The following is a 19,654-nucleotide window of genomic DNA, read 5'->3' as shown; positions in this document are numbered from 1 at the left end:
AAGGCAGTTTGAGTTGGGGTGGGTTGTCACTTGCAACCCAAAACATCCTAACAGAATCAGAGAGGATGATGATGAGTCTATGACATACACAAAATTGCAACCCTTAACAACCTACCCAGGGTTGAGGCAGGGATTACTTTTCTGTATATGAAGTGAGAAAACTGAGGCTCTGAAAGAGAAAAGAGGACTTGTCAAAAGTTACTTTGCCGGGAAGCTAAGACCTCGACGGCGTTTAATAATCAATCTCTTGACAGAGAGTATTTGTAAGTATGAAAGAGATGATCAATGTTGCCTTGGACTTTCTATATTGAAGAGTCTTATTTTCTTGAAGCTTTATTCTATTGCAGCAGTCCTGCTTTCTTTCAAATCACAGCCTCAGCCCAGTGGGCCCTTGTTGACGTAAACCATTCAATAAATACAGTTTCATCATATTTAAAATAAATCACAAAGGTCCATGTGGCGATACCACCTCATTACTCTCCCTGCCTCCATTTCTTCCTCCCCATCCCATTCCCACCCTCTCCCATACAACCAGGGTACCCACTAGCCCAGAGGGATATTTCTACAGCAGAAGTCAACCACCGTCACTCTTGTGCCTAAAATCCTCCAATGGCTGGCTTCCCATGTCAGCCAGAATAAAACCCAAACTCCTTGGTCTCCACAGGGGTCCTATCATCTCTCATCTTCGTTCACTCCCTCCCTCCTTCAGCACCTTCTGTCAGCCCTTTAAACACACCAACCTCATCCTCTTCTCAGGTCTGTGCTTCCGGCTCCTTCCCAGGCTGCCTCACAATATTCATGCCTCAGCTCAAACATCAGCAGCAGCCCCCCTCCCTACCAGGCCTCGTCTGAAGACCACATTAACCTACTGCCCTGTTTCCCCCAAAAATAAGACCTCGCCGGACCAGTAGCTCTAATACGTCTTTTGGAGCAAAAATTAATATAAGACCTGGTCTTGTACTATATTACATTATATTGTATTGTATCATATTGTATCATATCGTATTATAAAACCCGGTCTTATAGTAAAATAAGACCCGGTCTTATATTAATTTTTGCTCTAAAAGACTCATTAGAGCTGATGGTCCGGTGAGGTCTTATTTTCAGGGAACCACGGAGTTATTTCCTTCATAGAACTAAGCAGGGTCCAACATTATTATCTTGATTTAATTTTTGCATATTTAAATATCTATCTCCCTCTTCTAAAAGGTAAGCCCCTCAAAGGCAGGGTCTCTGTCTGCTCACCACCGCCCCCCACACCAGGAGTTCCATCAGTGGTTACCAGCAGGTTAACTGATTGACTAAGTAACACTAACGATCTACACAGGCCGCTTTAACCAAAACTTCTAAATAATGCTTTGTTTTTGGCCGAAAACAAACACTACAATACTAACAACTCTGTTTTAAAGATTTTTATCTATCCTGGATTGCTTTATTCTTTCCAATCCGGGCATTATTCTTTAAGTAATGAAAGCCAACTTCTTGTGAGGACAATGCCCAATGTCTCTCTCTCTCACACATACACACACACACACACATCTTTTAGTAGAACTCAGCACTTATAAGGGAAAAAGTAGACCTGAATTTAAAAAAAAAAAATCCATCTCTCAGAACACAACAATAAACAGGCACATAAAAAGGTTTGGGAGTAATGGAAATGTTATAAAACTGAATGGTAGTGATCATTGTACAAATCTGCAAACTTAATAAAATCAGTAAATTGTTTTTTTAAATCAATAAGGAAACAACTCAATTAAAAAATGGGCAAAGGTTCTGACATTCCCCCCTGCCAAAAAAAAAATACACACACACACACACACACACACACACACACACAATTAATGGCAAACAGGCACATAAAAAAATGCTCAGCACCATTACTGATTAGGAAAATGCCCATGAAAACCACAGTGCAATGCCATCTCACACGTTTTACAATAGCCTCCATTAAAAGGACTGACCTGATCAAGTTTTGGCAAGGAAGTGGAGCCATCAGACGCCTCACACATTGCAAAAGGGAATACAAATGATACAGCCCCCTTGGAAGACAGACTGGCACTTTCTCACAAAGTTTAACATACATTTAACACAGACACAGTATTTCCACCCCTAGACAGAGGCAAACATACATTAAAACAAAAACTTGTACATGGATAAACATATAGGATTGTTTATAGATTTATGACCTCAAAAAAATTCAAATGTTTTTCAGTTAATGAATGGATAAACACACTGCGGTACACCTACACAATGTAATCCTCCTCAGGAACAGAAAGGAATGAACTATTGATACACGTAACATGGATGAATCTCAAATGCATTATGCTAAATTTATTAAGCCAGACTCAAAATGCATACCATAATGCATCCATTTTATTTTACATTCTGGAAAAGGCAAAACTACAAAGCTGGAGATGGTTTTTAGGGGTTCCAGGTGAGAGAGTGGGGGAAAACTGACTACAAAGAAATTGTGTCTTTGTCTTACAAAGGACTGACTACAAAGAGAATTTGGAGGGGGTGATGAAACTGCTATGTATCTTGATTGTGGTGATAGTTACATGACTGTGCATTTATCAAAACTCATGGAATGCCACTTCGAAAAGAGTACATTTCCACACTCATTAGGATGGCTATTATTTTTTTAAAAAGTGTTGGCAAGAATGGGGAGAAATTAGAATTCTTGTGCATTGCTGATAAGAATTTAAAAATGGTGCAGCCACTATGGAAAACAGTATGACCATTTCTAAAAAAATTACACATAGAATTATCATATGATATAGCAGTTCCACTCTAGGTATAGACACAAAAGAATTGAAAGCAGGGACCCAAATATTAGTATACCCCTGATCATAGTAGCATTATTTACAGTAGCCAAATGATGGAAGCAACCCAAGCATCCATTGATGGATGAATGGACAAACAAAATATGGTATATACATACAATGAAATATTATTCAGCCTTTAAAAGGAATAAAATTCTGATTCGTGTTATGACATACATGAACTCTGAAGACATAGTAAATGAAATAAGCCAGTCACAAAAGAACAAATATTGTAGGATTCCACTGATATGAGGTACCTAGAGTAGTCAAATTCATAGAGACAGGAAGTAGAATGGTGGTTGCCGTGGACTGGTGGGAAGCTGAAATGGGGAGTTATTGTTCACTGGGTACAGAGTTTCAGTTTGGGAAGAGGAGAAAGTTCTGGAGATGGATGGTGATCAATGGTCACACAACACTGTGAATGTACTTAATGCCAAAGAACTGTACATTTTAAAATGGTTAAAATAGAGAATTGTGTTATATATATATATTTACCACAATTCTTTAAAAATGAAAAAAAAAATGTTTGATACACTTCACAAGATTTTGGTTCTAAAGTTTCAAAGCCATATTAAAAATTGATCATTATTATTTTCAGGGAGGTAAAAAGGGTTCATTTTATTGTATGTAAATCTATGAATCAATCGATCAATTAATAAATGTAATACAATGGTGGGGGGAAGTACATCTGAATCATTACTGCAAGAGTTCATTACAGGCACACCTCGGAAATATTACGGGTTCAGTTCCAGACCACTGCAATAAAGCAAGTATCACCATAAAGCAAGTCACAAGAACGTTTTTGGTTTTCCAGTGCAGATAAGAGTCACTATACTGTAGTCTATTAACTGTGCAATAGCATTATGTCTAAAAAAAAAAAGAAAAAAAGTATACGCTTTAAAATACTTTGTTAAAAAATGCTAAACACCATCTGAGCCTGTTGGTGCCCATAGACTTGCTCAATGAAGGGTTTGCCACAAACCTTCAATTTGTAAAAAAAAAAAAAAAAGGAATATCTGAGAAGTGCAATAAAGCAAAATGCAAGGTTTGCCTATATTGTATTCAGAGTTGGCTCTACAAGTTTTATTATTCTGCAAAGAAAAAGAAGAAATAACATGGGAAGCATGAGTCTTTTTTTTTTTTTTTTTAATTCTAGATATGGAATGATGAAGCTTCGTTTTAATACTTTCTCCATGCTATATCTTAGTGAAGCTGTAGTCACCCTTCTGTCTCTACTGGAGTAGAGAAACAAATGGCCTGCCACAGACTATCCAACTTCCAGGCCTCTACAGATCCAGGCCCTTTCACCGTGTATCTTTACCCTTCTTTATCAGAACAGGCATGACTAAAAGAGTTACTAGGATACAATTATACTTGCACTGATTAGAAATAAGAATCCAAATTCCTCCCTTGCATCACCCTTCTGCTGGCATGTTAAGCTTTCTTTCAGTTCTCCAAGTCTGCCAAAGCCCTGTCTCTCAAGCCCTCCGAGCAGGCTCGTCCCTCTGTTGGAAATGCTAGTCCCCCAACTTTCTCTTGATTCTGGATTTTCCCTCCTGCTAGCCCCCCAAATGCTCTCTGATTGGATCTTCTTCCTTCTCCTAGCCCCCCAGTCCCTCCCCTGATTGGCTACTCCTTCTTGTTAGCCCCCAATTCCTCCCAATTGGCTCATCCTTCTTCTGTTAGCCCCTATCTTCACACATGATTGGCTCATCCTTTCCATCACCCCCTCAGATTCCTTCCCATACCACCCAGTCCAGAGCTGTCACTCCTACTCACCCTTGTCCAATAAGTATTTATTGAGTAATTCTTAGTGCCAAGCATAGTACTACAGTAAAACAGCACTGAACAATACAAAGCTTACCTGGGGGCAGGTATGTGCGTGGAGTGTTGGAGGAACAGTGTCTGAGTGTCAAGGGTGGCAGCTTGGAGAGGGAAGGGGAGGTAAGAGATGAGGCCACAAAGGTTTCAGGGGCCAGATCACATCCAGCTGTGAAGGCCACTGTAATTTGGAATTTTACTCCAAGTCAGACGGGAACCTTTAGTGAATTTTAAGCAGAGAAATGACATATCTGACATATTGTTTTAAGTCTCTCCCTGGCACTCTTTCTAATAGTCCTTGTTTCCCTCATAACACTATTCAAAATGTATAATTCTTTCTTTAATGTCTATTTCCCCTAGTAGGTGGTATACTCCATAAGAGCAGGGATTGTCTCTCTCTTTTTAACCACAAACTCAAATCCAAGCATCGTACCTGGCATATAGTATGTGCTCAATAAATATTTGTTAAGCAAATTTACCAAGGAATTTAAATTCTAGGATAAAGTAGCTCTAAGTACATAATTTACAAGTACACACACACTTTTGTATGTTTTACATTCCTAAAGTTCCTCAACATACATACCGTACCCCCAACTTTCTCTAACACAAAGAAATTAAACACCAGAAGCACCTGATAGAGTTCCAATGTGCTTGATACTCTGCTAGACACTTTCACTCATCTGAAACATTTTAAATGTTTAGTAGCAAGTAAAGGCTCAAGTCATTTTACTCTAAGTTTAGAGTAAATAATAAAATTAACACATGAAACATAGTGTAAATAATGAAATTAACACATGAAACATAGTAGTAAAAGTTAGGAATAGGAACTATTGGAAAGTTACAAAGTCTACTGTTTAAACATGAGCACACAATTTCCGTAGTCTAGACATTTTGAGTCCATATGCTGGAGACAGTGCTAAGCATATCAGGACTATCTAGGTAAATAAACCTGGGCTCTTTTTTGCAGGCGCTCATGCTCTAATAATTCTTATTTGTATAAAGCTTGACTGTTTGCAACTATTGCCCACGTTGTCTGAATATACATGTATGCAAATAAAAATATCCAGGCCTTCTTGATGGTCACCTGAATTTACACTATCTCCAAGGATCTCAACCCATCACAAACGAGCTTGGTTTACAATCAGCAAGGGGTTAGTCCCCTCCAAGGCTACCGAGGAGCAAAGATTGCCATTTCATGTATGTAGGGTCTGTGAAACAAACCTTGGATCCAATAACCAAGATTACCAAAAACCTCAATTCTCCCGGCTTTCTCCAAAACTGCTCAGGGCAGCAAACAACCCAGTGTCGGGGAGGGCCTAGAACAAGCAGCAAAGAGCAAGAAACTGGGTCTCCTGCATTGGCCAAGGGCAGTTCTCATTCAGAGAGGATACTATCCAGGCAGGACGCAGCACCTAAACCACTTAGCACTTCCTGTCTCTGGGCTGCCAGGAGAGGCACTGGCCTTGGAGAAAGCCAATCAATATATGTGCCTGGACTTTAGGACAAAAGCGTCCGGTATCATGGCAGCAGCACAGGGAGCAATCCAAGGGGACAAGAAAGTCCCATGAAATTTCATTTGAGTTAGCAAATGACTGAGGATGGACAAGAAACCCAATAGGTCTTTCTACACCTCTCACTTCCCAGAGATGAATGTGATGATCACAGAAAAGCTTTTAAGAACATTTAAATAAACACAAGTATTCCACCAATAAGGCCATAAAAATATCCTCAGACCATTGATAAATATTGTTAACACTTATATGAGGAAAGGGATATACTTCAAAACTTCTTCTTCAAATATCTCTTCAAGGCTATTATTACACAGCACAGTAATTGTCAAGGCTTTATGGCTCCCCTGTGATTTTTTTTTTCCCTACATAGAAGTCTCACTTTATTTTCAAGTGACATGAACATATGAAGACTATTTTAAGCTGGCTAATTATTTTATATATGGAGTCAGAGCAGACGGATGAATCTGTACTTCGGTGTATTTGTGGATCATTCATTTCTGGCCATTCCTCCTTTGAATTAAGATTTCTAAAAAGAGAAAGTTGGCCATCATATACTACACTCAGTTTGTCTTGTTTCCTTAACATATGCCTTATCAGCTCTGCCACAGCTGAAGTGATTCCAAATTGCTTTATGACACACTTGGATTTTCTCCCGCTAATAATTCCTCCTTCCTGCCCATGACTGGCAGGCTTCTTCCACACTGCAGCAATGTGGGACAGCTAATTATCTACCAATCCACCTTGCTATTCTGCACTTGGCAACTTTTATCTGCACAGGACAGCTGCACTCTCCCCGTTTGAAGTAAAATGTCAGTCTCTGCTAATGCAACAAGACTTACATCACTAATGATGTCTCCACACTTTGAAGAAACAACTCAAAGCCTAATTAAAAATTCAGATTCTCACTGGCTTATGGATTTTCACTGCCCTTCCACCAGGGCCTCGGAGTAGCTTTGAAAATACGCCATTCAAAAATAAAATTTAAGAAAATATCCAAGGGGAATCAAGAAAAAAAAAGTGCTGCAGTCTTGGTCTTTGACAGTCTTTAAAATAACTGTTATGGTTGGACAAGAACCAAGACGTTATCACGTACAACAGATAAGAATTTTCTCCAGTGGCTTCTATTCTACAATTACAATTACAATAAAGCACACTATTTCCAGAGAACTATGGACCATAAGATTCTCTTCAGTTGATCCATTCTGGTGTGTAGGAACTTTTCTAACTGTAACTAACTCAGAAATCATTTGGCTGTGGAAATCTGAAGGAGGGGAAATTTGAAGTCAGGACAAAGAGGGCAAGGTAAAGACACACGCACATGACATCCCATTTTGTTTCATTATCAAATCAAACAACTCCTCCAAAGTAATAATACTATTGCAATTTTCACACACACACAAAGAAGAAAAGGGAGGAGGAAGAGGAAAGAAAGAAAGAAGGAAAGGACTTCATATTTCTAGTGACCTATGAATGACTGGAGAGAGACACAGGTCCTAAAATTCAATTCCAAAGCAGAACTCTGCCTGAAAATTACAGGTGGCATTTCCTTCTGTAGCTTTTACACAAACACACAAAAAAAAAAAAAAAAAAAACCAACGTTGTTCCTTTCCTAAAGTTTTATTTTCTTTTTATTCTTTACCTTTCTAATAAAAAAATAATAATAATTTCGGTGGTACAGACTCACAATTATAAATAGCTACTGACCATTTAAATCTGCTCTTTAGAAAAAAAATCTAAAAACATTGTAGTAAGTCAGAATTTTTGTATTCAGTGGCTTACTGACTTCTAGGTATTTAAATAACATTTTTAAAAACCCCAATTAGCTGTCAAATTAGACTATCAGCTTTACATTCTCAGCTATAAAGTAAGTCAAACATTTTAGTTTTGTTTACAAAAGAGGAATGTAAAGGCTCTTAATTAAGTCGATGTTGCTTTCCATTTTAAGGCAACCTTCTCTTGGGAAAATAGAGTTCCCACAGGATGGCGCCATATGGTGAAAAGGGTCAAAAAGCAAGAGCCCCAAGACCAAGACCTGAGTTCCATCTGCCACTTACTACTGGTGTGATCTCCAGAGACCCTGTCCCCACAGGGCCTGTTTCTTATCTATAAGATGCGGGATATAGATTTGACGTTCTCTCTGGTCCCTCCCAGTTCTCATGGCACCCGGTGATCTGTGGATCTGAGAGGTCAGGGAGGAAATGCATGCCAAGGGCAGGCCTGCTGAGACTGGATTTGCACAACCCATCAGGGCAGACCACAAGACCAGAGTGGGAAGCCAGCCAGCCCTTCCGTGAGCCTGCAAGCAGGGAGACCACAAAGCAGGCCCTCCCTGACCTGAACTTGGGGAGGCAGAGCCTAGATACGGGGCAGATCCTGGCAGCTGGCGGCTGCTAGTGGTGTCTGAATCCTAAATCATTACAGAGGAGTTTTATAGGTACCAAGCTTTTTCCAAATTCCTAGGTCCTCACTCCCAGAGCACATCTCCTCCAAATACAAGAGAGTCAGGCACAAGAAGCTACCGCCAGCCATGTTGAAATAAAGGGGGAGAACCTATTTAAGAAAGTAGGCTTACAAAGAGAGAGAAACAGGGTACTGGCCACAGGATCTGAGCCCTAAGCTAGCCCTGTCCAAAGATTTTCCACAGACTCTTCAATCACGTAACGCAGTAGGTTCCTTTCTTCTTCAAGCCAGTATCAATTGGGTGTTCTGTTACCTGCCGAATAAGAAGTCTCAACTGACAGGAACCATCCAAGGATCTCACAATGTGACCTCTGTCTACTTCTCTGACCTCTTTCTGCACCATTCTCCCCTCTAGCTCTCTATAAACTCCAGACTGTAATGGCACCTTGCCATTCCTCAAAGGTGCCATTACAAAGGAGCCTTCTGGGAAGGCTACTCTTTGACTAACCAACTCCTATTCATTCCACTTTTTTCAGGAAGCCTTCCACCATCCCTTTCCACCCCCACCGAGGTTAACATCCCTGACATACTTTCTCCAAGCATCCGGAACCTCTCTCTCATAACATTCATTGCATCAGAAATGAACTGACGATGGCTATCTCAGGGCTAACATAGTGCCCGGCACCAAATAAATATTCAACAATTATTTAAGTCACTATGATGACAGGGAACTCATCTCCCAAAGCCATCCAATTTAGAAACACATCTACCAGAAAGTTTTCCTCTCGATTACACAGAAACTTGCTTCCCCAGAACCTTTACACGAATTTTTACCTCCTGGAGCCTACTGAATAATTCTAATCCAGACACTGCAAATCGGTGGCCTCCGGCCTGATCCATGTTTGGTTTGGCCCACACAGTGTTGTTTGGAAAAAAAAAGAGAAAAATCTGAATGAGTGGCCAACATTTTAAGAATGAAGGGATTTCACCTAAAAAGCAGATATCCAGCTTCTCCTGAAAAACACGTGGCAACACTGGGCCCACAGTGCCACTGCCACTGGGTGACAATTGGAGGAGCGGAGTAGCACCTGCCTCCCTTCAGCCCTGGCAGGTACCCTCCAGTTTATAGCAAACACCATTCTCTGCTGACCTACACCTGGCCCACCTCACTCTAACTGACTGTTGTCTAACTGACCTCTGTAAATGTCAGATTCGGCAACCCCGGGTGTAACCTAGATTCCATGTTTTAGCATCCTTTCTATACTGTCTTTACCTATACAAACTGGTTTAGCCTCCCTGATAAGACAAACTCAGATGAAAAGCACTAGATGTGGATAGCCTATGCTTCTCCTGCCCTTTCCCATCCTCCAGTTCTGCAAAATGAAGCCCTCAGTGAATATTTGTTAACAGACTGATCATTAGACAAATTTGTATACATTCCAGCTTTTCCTCTTCAACCCTCCCCACTTAATGCTAATCTGGCCTTAGCCCTTTTGCACTTCTTCCTTCTCTGGGAGGAGGAGAGGACCGCAGTAAGGAGAGGACCTGGTCCATGCTGCATGGCACTAAGAAAACATGGAATCTCACAGCCTTGTGGGGAAAGCCAAGCATGAAAATGAGGACCACATGGCATGTATAAAGAGGAAAAAAGGCATCCCAGAGGACTTTCCAAAAGAAGCTTGGGCATTACATCTGGAAGGTTGGGGAGGTTGCTGGGAAAAGATACCAGCTATTTGTAAAGGGCTAGGGGACACAGCGACAGCACGTCATTATAAAAAATTGTTAAGTATATACCCTCCAAAATATGTGTATTTATTCGTGGGTTTCAAATTCTACATATCAGTGTACCATATATTATAAAACATTTAAAATATAGAAATGAAAGTAGGATGCAATAAAAAATGCTATGGATGAAATTATGTGATATCTGGAATTTGCTTCAAAATATTGGGGGGAGAGGAAGAGTAGGGGGAGGCAGAGATGAACCCAGCATGACCACCAGTTAAAAACTGTTTAAGTTGGGTAAGAGATACATGGACATTTTTATGTTATTCTATTTACTTTTGAATATTTTTCAAATCTTTGTAATAAAAATGTTTAAGGTAAGTAAGTAACTATGAATAGCAGGTCTAATAGTTTCTTCATAAAGCCCAAAGGATGGTTTTGCACCACATCCCTGAGGTCCGTGGACCTTGGGTAACCCCTAGGCCAGAGGACTGACCACATTGAAATCTGCAAGTGCTAAGGATTAGATTCCAGTTTCAGTCAGGCTTGGGACCTACATGTTTGTTACCTTCCAGGTTCTGTGCCCTGACACTATACAGACTGTCCCATGTTTATTTCTGTTTACTGTTTCTATGTGAGACCTGGTGCTAGACACTTATCTTTTAAAATATATTTCCCTCTATTAATCAGTGAAGCATGACACTGAATTTCAGAGCAATTTAATAACATGCTGGACGTTAGGTAGTTAATAACTAGATGAGTCAAAACTGTTGTCCCTGAATGTCAGCTGTAATTAAAAAAAAATGCTTTAGACTGTTGTCCCTTCGTATTTTGAATGTCAACACATTTTTACACCAGGACCAAGGAGATGCAAAATAAATCCCATTGCACATAATACCAAAATTCCAGAGTTCTGCAAGGTTCCTGTCTGCTCATCCACTTAAGCTCAAGGAAGGAACTCCTCAAATAGTAACCAGAAATAGCACCAAGTTATAAAGTGTGAAACCATCTCCTTCCCCTCCCCGACCCTCCTCCAGACTCAAGTGTGATTGGCAGGAAAAACATAAGCACAGGTGAGCATGCCCACTAAGACAGGTATTAGTAGAAAGGAAGTGAAGGAAGTCCTAAGCACAACAAGGAGAGTCCATCACAAATCATTCAACATGCTTTTCCCTGAGCTCACTCTTACCAACCTCAACTCAGAGTCATCCATCCACGGTCAATTTTCTTCTACTCCAAATACTCAATTTCCGAAGAAAGCATGGCAGCAGCTTTTCCACTAGGGCTTACCTTGTACACAAGGCACAATCAAACCACTTTACTTGCAAATACAGGTGATTCCCTCCCAAAAAAAATTTTATATTGCCTAAATACACATTCAAAGCATCCTAAAACATGCCATTCATGGTACGATGGACACAATGTAAGGGAAAATGCAAACCTTATCTAAACATCACTGTATATCAGCAGTTATAGTACAGCCACCAAGGTGTTTAAGTCCAATAACCACAGAAGCCCCAGGGGTGACAGCCAAAGAAATGAGACAAGACATAGGGCCATATGAAGAGGTACAAGAGTCACATCCATGCTCTATTCAGGCATTTGAGATATATCAACTACTTTGCCCAGTGCCAACAAAGGAAATTAGAAAGTCTGGGGAACTACTGATTTGGTTATCCTTCATGTTTGAGGCTGCTGCTGCTTTCGGCATTGTCCTGTGAGTGTGGACAGTTCACTGAAAAGGCCGAGGGAGGAGTAGCCACCCTCCTTGGCCTGACAAGATGGGCTTGGGCAACCCTCCTCTGTACTCCCATAATGCCCTGCTCCTCTCTCTACCATGGCACTAACCCACTGCATTCTAACGCCTCTCTCTCACTAACCTCCTATATCTAACACCTTTTTGTATCTGTCTCCACCATCAGTTGAGAGCTTAAGGGCAGGCCTTATTCACCTTACCTCCTCAGCTTAGTCTTACCCAAGGCCCCTCATAGAGCAGAAACCCCCACCAAAAGTTTGAACATTCGTTGCAAAACTGAGCAATGAACTTAGGCAATGCTGTTCTATTGCACACAAAGAAGGCCTCCCCTTTTACTTTCAGCTGCAGCCAACATTTACAACATTGCTCTATATTTTCAGCCAACACCGCTCCCCCATTGAGCCCTTCAGTTCCTCAAATCACATCTTTCCTGACTGCTACTCTTTCTTTAATTTGCACTGAAGCTCTAGTTTGTGCTTCTGATATTTCTCCTGGCCCTACTGGAAGGGCCCCCCCACCCCCTTCCAGGCTGCATACAGCAGCTGTCTGACCAACCTGCTGGTGTGTCTGCCAAGTTCAGTGACTATGCCCAGCAGAGCTGTGTTAGAGCTAACATCAAGGCGGGCACGCTGGCCGTGTGCCAGGCCCTTGCTGTTAGGAAGCCTGTATTGTCATATAATGTTAAATGGGCCTTATAAGTGCCTGGTGAAATGGCTCCCAGAGCCAGATACGCCTTCTAACAAGCAGGAATTGTTACTTAGCTGTTCTACCTGTGCAATCTTACCCTCTCCTCCAGATTGTAAACATGAGGGATTGTTCTGGAAGACCTCCTTGTAAATCCCCTAAACACCTAGCATAGTGCTCTGTGCACAGTAAGCTTTCAAAGACTATTTCTCCATTTAAGAACAACCACATTCATCAACATTTCCCAAACCCAGCCTCACATGAACAGGTGCCTTCACATGCACTCTTTCCATTAGGTCCACAGAGCAAATCTCTGGGAAGAATAACCATGCCCAAATTTGCCAATGAACATCACCCAACTTGTAAGTTGCAAAGCTGGAAACCTGGCACAGAGTTCGTCCCACTCTGTCATGCTGCTTGATAAAAACCTGTTGCATGAATGAATGAACAAGCACAAGCATATCTCCCTGGACACAGCCACTCCCTGTTCTCCACATTGCAACATAGATGGCTTTCCTCCACCAGACCCCTGAGGAGACGATGATTAGGTTTTTGACTTTTACCCATGATGTATGATGTCTGCTGCCAGGGGGGCAGTATTCAGTCACAGCTTTCCCAGGGCACTAGCAAATTTAATTGGGGCAAATCACTTAAAGATTTTTTCTTTTTTTAAATTTTCTTCATTACTAAAAAGGAACACCAAAAAACCCAAGAGCAGGCAGCCTCCATGAGAAAACCTTTTCAAGAAAAATCTTTAAGATGGACTGCTTTTCAAACTGTCTTCTCTATCAGCAAGCACAAAAACCATGTCATGGGAAACTACAGTGCTGAAAGAGGGCCTGGTTTTTGTTTTCGTAAAATTACCCCTTGCAACCTCCTGTGAGCAGTATCTGCTGCCATTCCAAACGCTGCAACAGGCCTCGATTCAGGACTACGTTGCAATTGCTCAAGATTAAAAATTGTCTTTGGATAATTTCAGCCACGGAATTTAAAAGCCCGAAAATGGGCTTTTTGCATATATACTGACTTACAGAAAGTTTCTCATCAAATAAGATGCTATCCTGAAAAGACTGCAGTGAGCTGGAAATGCCAAGGTCAAAGGAAAGGAGACAATTCCTTAACCAAGGGAGGACATTCTTTCCCTGCAAAGAGACACGCAGCTCTCCCTAGTCCCCTCACACAGAAGTCTGACCCGCTCACCTTAATGTCCACATGAGGCTTCCTACCTCTGAATAACAGATTAGCTCTACTGTTATAAAACCCAACACTCCACAAGGGAAGACTCTGTAATCTACACATTAAGTAACCAACTCCACATCATTTCAGACCCACTGAACAAATCCCAGAGGTTTACAGAGGAAAATGTGAGGCTCGAAATCTTGGTTCTGATGATTAAACATCTAATCTGCTTTAGATTTTATTTTGCAAGTATCCTCCCCCTACCAAAAAAAAAAAAATGCTTGAAGTCTTTTAAAAAATTTAAAAGAGACTCCCCAATTTTCCCAGATGGAGGCAAGTGGCAGATCAATATACAGCTCAAGAAGAGGAATTTAAATACAGTATGTGCTTCTCCATTCACAAAAGAAGAGAAGCCACTTCACATTTTGCCAGACAAAACCCTGTCCCCAGGAGGCCAGTTTCCACAATGAGGTTGCAAAGGTGTTAGAAAGAGGCCAGTTGGGAGGAGATAAAGGGCCATTTGGGCACAAACCCCCCACCGATCAGAGCTTTTTTTCTAAAGTGTCTCCTTTTCAACAGCGAAGCCTTTTAAAACTACATTTGCTTTGGATCCCTACCTGAATGACAATGTGTTGGGATCCGATTTCACCTTTTGTCAAGGATCGGGTGAGAAACAGTAAAACTGCTGTCAGCATCTTAGAGAAAGCAAGCCCTTAGATTATATAGAGGAGAAAAAACCCCTAAGATCCCTTGTGCAGCCCTCGTGACGGGATGAAGATGACAAATGCCTACTAATCTTACAAGCACAGTCCAACACAGCAACATGTTCAACTTCCTTTCTTGAAAGAGGTGTCTCTATGCAAAAATACAATTGTTTGTGCTCGGAATTGAAACATTCACCACTGGAAAAAAAAAATTCTAGTTTTTCCTAACATTTTAGTTCCATTTCCTCCAAAAGTCACTACACTCCTAAGAACTCTGTCAGCAATCATCATAAATCAGAAAATACATATGGAAAAAATTATAACTGAATCTGAACCAGAAAATCTGCATAGAACAGGACAGTTAAATGAGGTAACTTTAAAAAGCTTGTCTATTATCATGCAAATGAAGAAGCCAACTCTATTGCATTTCAGGCAGGGCCCGGATTCTGCATATAGATACTGTACAGAATTATCTTCCAAGCAAACCATTTACTCTTCAACCTCATTTCACTATTAAAAACAAAACAAGTCTCAATATTCTTTCACTACAGTGGAAAAGGTCTGCGGAACTTGCTTTAGGAAAATTGTATCATTCTGGGAGGAGACTAGGGAGGGAGGTTAAAAAAAAAAAAGAAAAAAAAGACGTCAGAAACACGAATCCCACCAAAGTGACTCAAAACACCTTTCCTTCTCAGTGGGAAGTGGAAGGGTGGTCACAGTAAAATCGAATTCAGAAACCTATTACAAGAACACATTCTTGGAAACTTCGCTCTTTCGAAGACCACATTCATCACCATTATTGCTGTTAGAATGCATAAGAGAATGAGGTTGTTTTCTCGAAGAAGGTCATAGCAAAGGTTTCAGACTTGTCATCTCAATCTCTCCTAATCGAGGGGGCCTTTTCGGCCAAGTCGGTTAAAATAACGGCGGGATAGACTCCCCCGGCGGTTTGCTGTTTAGCAATTTTTACTCCTGTTGGTTACTCGTAACATCTTCAGGATTCCTTATTAGCCGCGCTTCATTTTCCTGAAGCCCTCTTCCTCTCCTGAGGAGGACGGACACTAAACAATCTAGAGAAATGGGGACCTTATTCACGGTTCCCTCCACCCCCACTTCACCACCACCCCAAAGGCATACACAAAACAAAAATTGTACAGTGGACAGCGCGCTGACGACAATGGCAACAGCAAAAAGCAACAAAAAAAGTCTCCCACACAAGACGAGAGTCTGGAATCTACCAGGAATCTACCACGCCAGCCCCTCCCCCAATGCACCCGGGAGGGGAAAGAGAACTGAGTCAGCTCCCGGGGCAACCCTCCACCGGGACCCAGGTGGCCCAGGAGCAGCTGCGCACGTTCTGCTGCCTTCCCTTGAGGCGCCCATCGATGCGTTTCGATGGGGGGACACGAGAAGGTGACCAAGGGGGTAGACTGGGGGCCCTGGAAAATCGTCCGAGCCAGGCGGAGCCATCCGCCCAGGGATGGGTACACAAAAAGGGAAGTTTGCAGGGGTGAGGGGGTACAAACATGACTGCGGGGAAATTCGTGCAAATTAGGGAAGGCGGTGCGAGGGAACCGGAGAATCCTTGCCGAGATTAAGGAGCTGTGAGGGGGGAAAGTGGGTTCTGTACAAAGGGCAGGGGCTTCTGCAGAGGAGAAAGGGAGGGGTACCTGAGTGCAAGGAAGAGATGGTATGTAGTTAGGGGGTCCTAACCTCAGAGAACAGAGGTATCCGACAGAAAAAGGGGGTCTATGCATGCCAGAGAGGTCGGTGCACAGTCAAAGAGGACCTGTACTGGGGACGGGGCTCTGCGCAGAGGAGACAGACAGGATGCCTGGCAAGTTCGGGACGCAATGGGGACCCCTTACCTGCATGGTGACGACCCCCAGTTCCTCGGCCGCTAGCCTCCGCATCTGACTCGCCAGCACTTGCGCCTCATCCAGGATGGAGAAGTCAGCGTCCGCCACGGCGCCCAAAAGCCAGCACGCGACCACGCAGAACAGCCAGAGGGACGGCCGCTGCGCCCCGGCCCCAGTCCGGCCGGGCGAGCCCGGGCAGCCGCGGGCCAGGGCGGCCGCCCCCGCCGTCTCCTCTTCCTCCGGCTCGCGGGCCATGCTGCCTCCCCCCACTCCCCGCCGATGGGCTCCAGGCGCCGGGAAGCGGGGAGGGAGCAACGGGAGGTGCGTCCAGGGCCCGCTCGGCGCACCCCGCAAAACTTTCTTCCCCTTGTGCAGACGCCTCTCCGCTCCCCGGCGGTTTCCAAACTTAGGGGGCGCCCCGCTACAGCGCGGGAGCGCGGGCGGCCACCATCGCCGGGCTCCCGCGGTGCACGGGAGAGGAAGCGGCCGCGGGAGAGGTTCCCGGGACCCCGGCAGCGACACAGCCCCCGTGGCGCGGCGGGTGTTTCGGAGAGAGGCGGTACCTGCACCCGGGGGCGCGGGCCGCGCGGCCGCAGGGCTGACAGTCGGACAGCCAGCCGGCAGCCGCCGAGCTTTCCCTTCCCGGAGTCCCTGTTCAGCGAGGCGGCGGCTGCTAGGGCGGGCGGCGGCACCCAGCGGAGGCGGAGTGGTGACCAGGCTGCTGGGCTGGGGCAACCACCCGAGCGAGGGGGGAGAGGCGGAGGTTGGAAAAAAAAAAAAAAACTGAAAGAAAGAAAGAAAGCGGTGGGGGGAAAGGGAGGTGTCTGGTGCCACCACGCTGCGCTCCGGCTCCGCGCACTTCCCGGCTCGGCCGCCGCCGCGGCTGCGGTGATTTATGGAACCAGAAAGAGAGGCGGGGAAATTCCCCCAGTCGCCCCTCCTCTCTTTCCCTGGTTCCCGCCCCAGAACCGGCCCCCGGAGACGCCGGGGGCTGGAGACTAGGCTCTATCCTCGGGTACCAGCCCAGCCGGGGATGGGGTCACTTGGATTTTCTGGTTGCCGGGGACAGCCACCCACCCCAGCTCTCACCGCCTCCACCAGCGCGAGGGACTCCGGGATCCCACCCATTCAAGGTTCCACCCATCGAAAGTCCCTTTAAGGTCTAGGACGCTGGCTTTCGGCCGGGCAGAGATTTGGGAAGGAGGGGACTGCAGTTTATGCGTCCACTGCTTTTCTTCGACGTGAATAACAATAGCTTAGCACCGGTTGGATCAACAGATTTCTTTTTTTAACCAGCTACTCTGTGCCCGGCACTGTGCTCTGGGTTTTGTGTACATTATCCTTTAATCTCCACCACATCCCTATGAGGCACATAACTTTATCCCAATTTTTTAGGTAACAAAGACTGAGGCTTAAGAGGTGGAATAAATTGCTGAAGGTCATCCAGGGGATAAGAGGCAGATCCAGAATTTAAGCACAAACCTGACTCCAAAGCTCTTGCTCTTAAACACCACATAGTTCTTTCTGTCTTTGAAAAAGAACCATCTGATCCCATCAAAAACAAAAACAAACCCACGAAGCTGCTGAACTGGAGTTCGCCCCACACGTCTCTTCTCTGAAGCGTGGGGAGGCAAAGTTAACCTTCCTATTTCACCCCCTGACTCCTTGGCTCAGGTTCTCTGAGAAATCACCTGTTGGAAGCACCTGGAAAGAGTGGATGGGGGAGGCGGTGGTGGTAAAGCCGCCATTCTTCCTTCCAAGCCTTGCAAGGTTGCTGCTTGTAGCTTCCTCGAGAACAGACCCATGCCCAGGAAGATGAAGGCGACCTAGCAGAGGTGGTACAGGACTAGGACCTCGATTTAGTGTTCTCATTGCTTGACAGCAAAACTTTCTGTTTTACTTCCTTGACAACATTGCATGCAAAATGCACCTCCTGTAAGCGTCCCCTGATCCATTGTACCTAGTGTTTGCTTCTCTATTCTGAATTCCCCAGTCAGTATTGTCTCTGCTATACGATTCTTTCATTTTGTGACATTCTCTACTTTATGCCCTCCTGCGAGAGGCATGTTGAACTCTTGCAGCACCACCATTTAGTATCTGTTTTATATAACTGTTTTGTTTTATATAACTCACACATATGGGAACTAAGGTGAGCCTGTTGATGGCAGGGACCAATCCACCTTTCCATCATCCACAGTACCAAACGCAAAGTTGGTGCTGTTAAAAATGATTCTTGAATGAATGGGATAAAAAAAAAAAAAATCTACATGTCATCTTCCATCCCCAGAGTTAAATTGGCATTTGATAGATGATCCTATAACATCTGGTTGTTTATTGTTATACCATTGCACCTGATAGTTAATCAATCAGTGAAGCAAAACATATTAGTCCATGTGTAAGTGGAAGAGAAAATAATAATAATAATGACAGCCAGCATTATTAATTTTTTTGTGTTGGAATCTTCAAGGTTACTGTCACCAAAGTTGTCACACATGTCTAAGCTATCTTTCTGAAACTCCTTTGGCTTCTTTTTTGCATATTTTTTGTATATTGTTATTCCATGTGTGGGGACAGAGCCAGGAGTGCAGTTTCCAGGAGTGCAGTTTCCAGGCTCTCGGCCTCACATAGAAAGGTGCTGGCTCAGGTAGTAAATGGCCACTAACTGTGATTGGATGGCCATCCGCTGTGGCTAGTTGGCCATCAGCTGTAACCAGTGAGCCATTGGCCACTAATATAACTGCTGTGGCTATGCTAGCAGAAAAATGGGGGCTAGCAAGAAGATGGGGGCTGAGCTAGCAAGCGGCGGAGTGTGGATTGCGGATTGCAGCTAGCAAATGGGGAGTCAGTCAGTTGGCAGAAAAGCAGACAGCAGGTCGCACGTCCTGTGAATCCAGCCTCCAGTGAGACTATAGTGGTATGACTCCCCTGCCTATGGTTCCATGGGTGTTCCTTTTTGGCCTCACCGTGTCCTGTGTTCTTATGTGGGGAGCGGGAGCTGAGACTCTGCAGACCGCCCCGCATGACACCATGGAGTCCTATTTCTCAGGATTCTAACCCTATGTTCCCTTTTTAAATTCATTTTCAGGTTCTTTTTGAGAACTCTCAAGTACATCCATGCCTTCAATTATCAGCAAAGACATCAGAGTTTTGCAAACTTCTAAACAAAGCTCAATCTCTCTTTTGAGCTGGATGC

General features: G+C 43.7%; 1 protein-coding gene across 1 annotated transcript in view; it reads right to left on the bottom strand.

Moving 5' to 3' along the window:
• CACHD1 (cache domain containing 1) overlaps window positions 1–17,466 on the bottom strand; it is a 209,999-nt gene extending 192,533 nt beyond the window's left edge. Inside the window, exon 1 of the mRNA XM_019731624.2 lies at window positions 16,471–17,466. Coding sequence (XP_019587183.1) covers window positions 16,471–16,716 — 246 coding nt within the window. The 5' untranslated portion in view covers window positions 16,717–17,466. The remainder of the gene's footprint in view (window positions 1–16,470) is intronic.
• Between the last annotated feature and the right edge of the window lie 2,188 nt (window positions 17,467–19,654).

Source organism: Rhinolophus sinicus, linkage group LG06 (assembly GCF_036562045.2).
Source record: "Rhinolophus sinicus isolate RSC01 linkage group LG06, ASM3656204v1, whole genome shotgun sequence".
Classification (NCBI taxonomy): domain Eukaryota; kingdom Metazoa; phylum Chordata; class Mammalia; order Chiroptera; family Rhinolophidae; genus Rhinolophus; species Rhinolophus sinicus.
The sequence above is the reverse complement of the archived record's forward strand: the minus strand, read 5'-3'. Positions and strand labels throughout refer to the sequence as shown.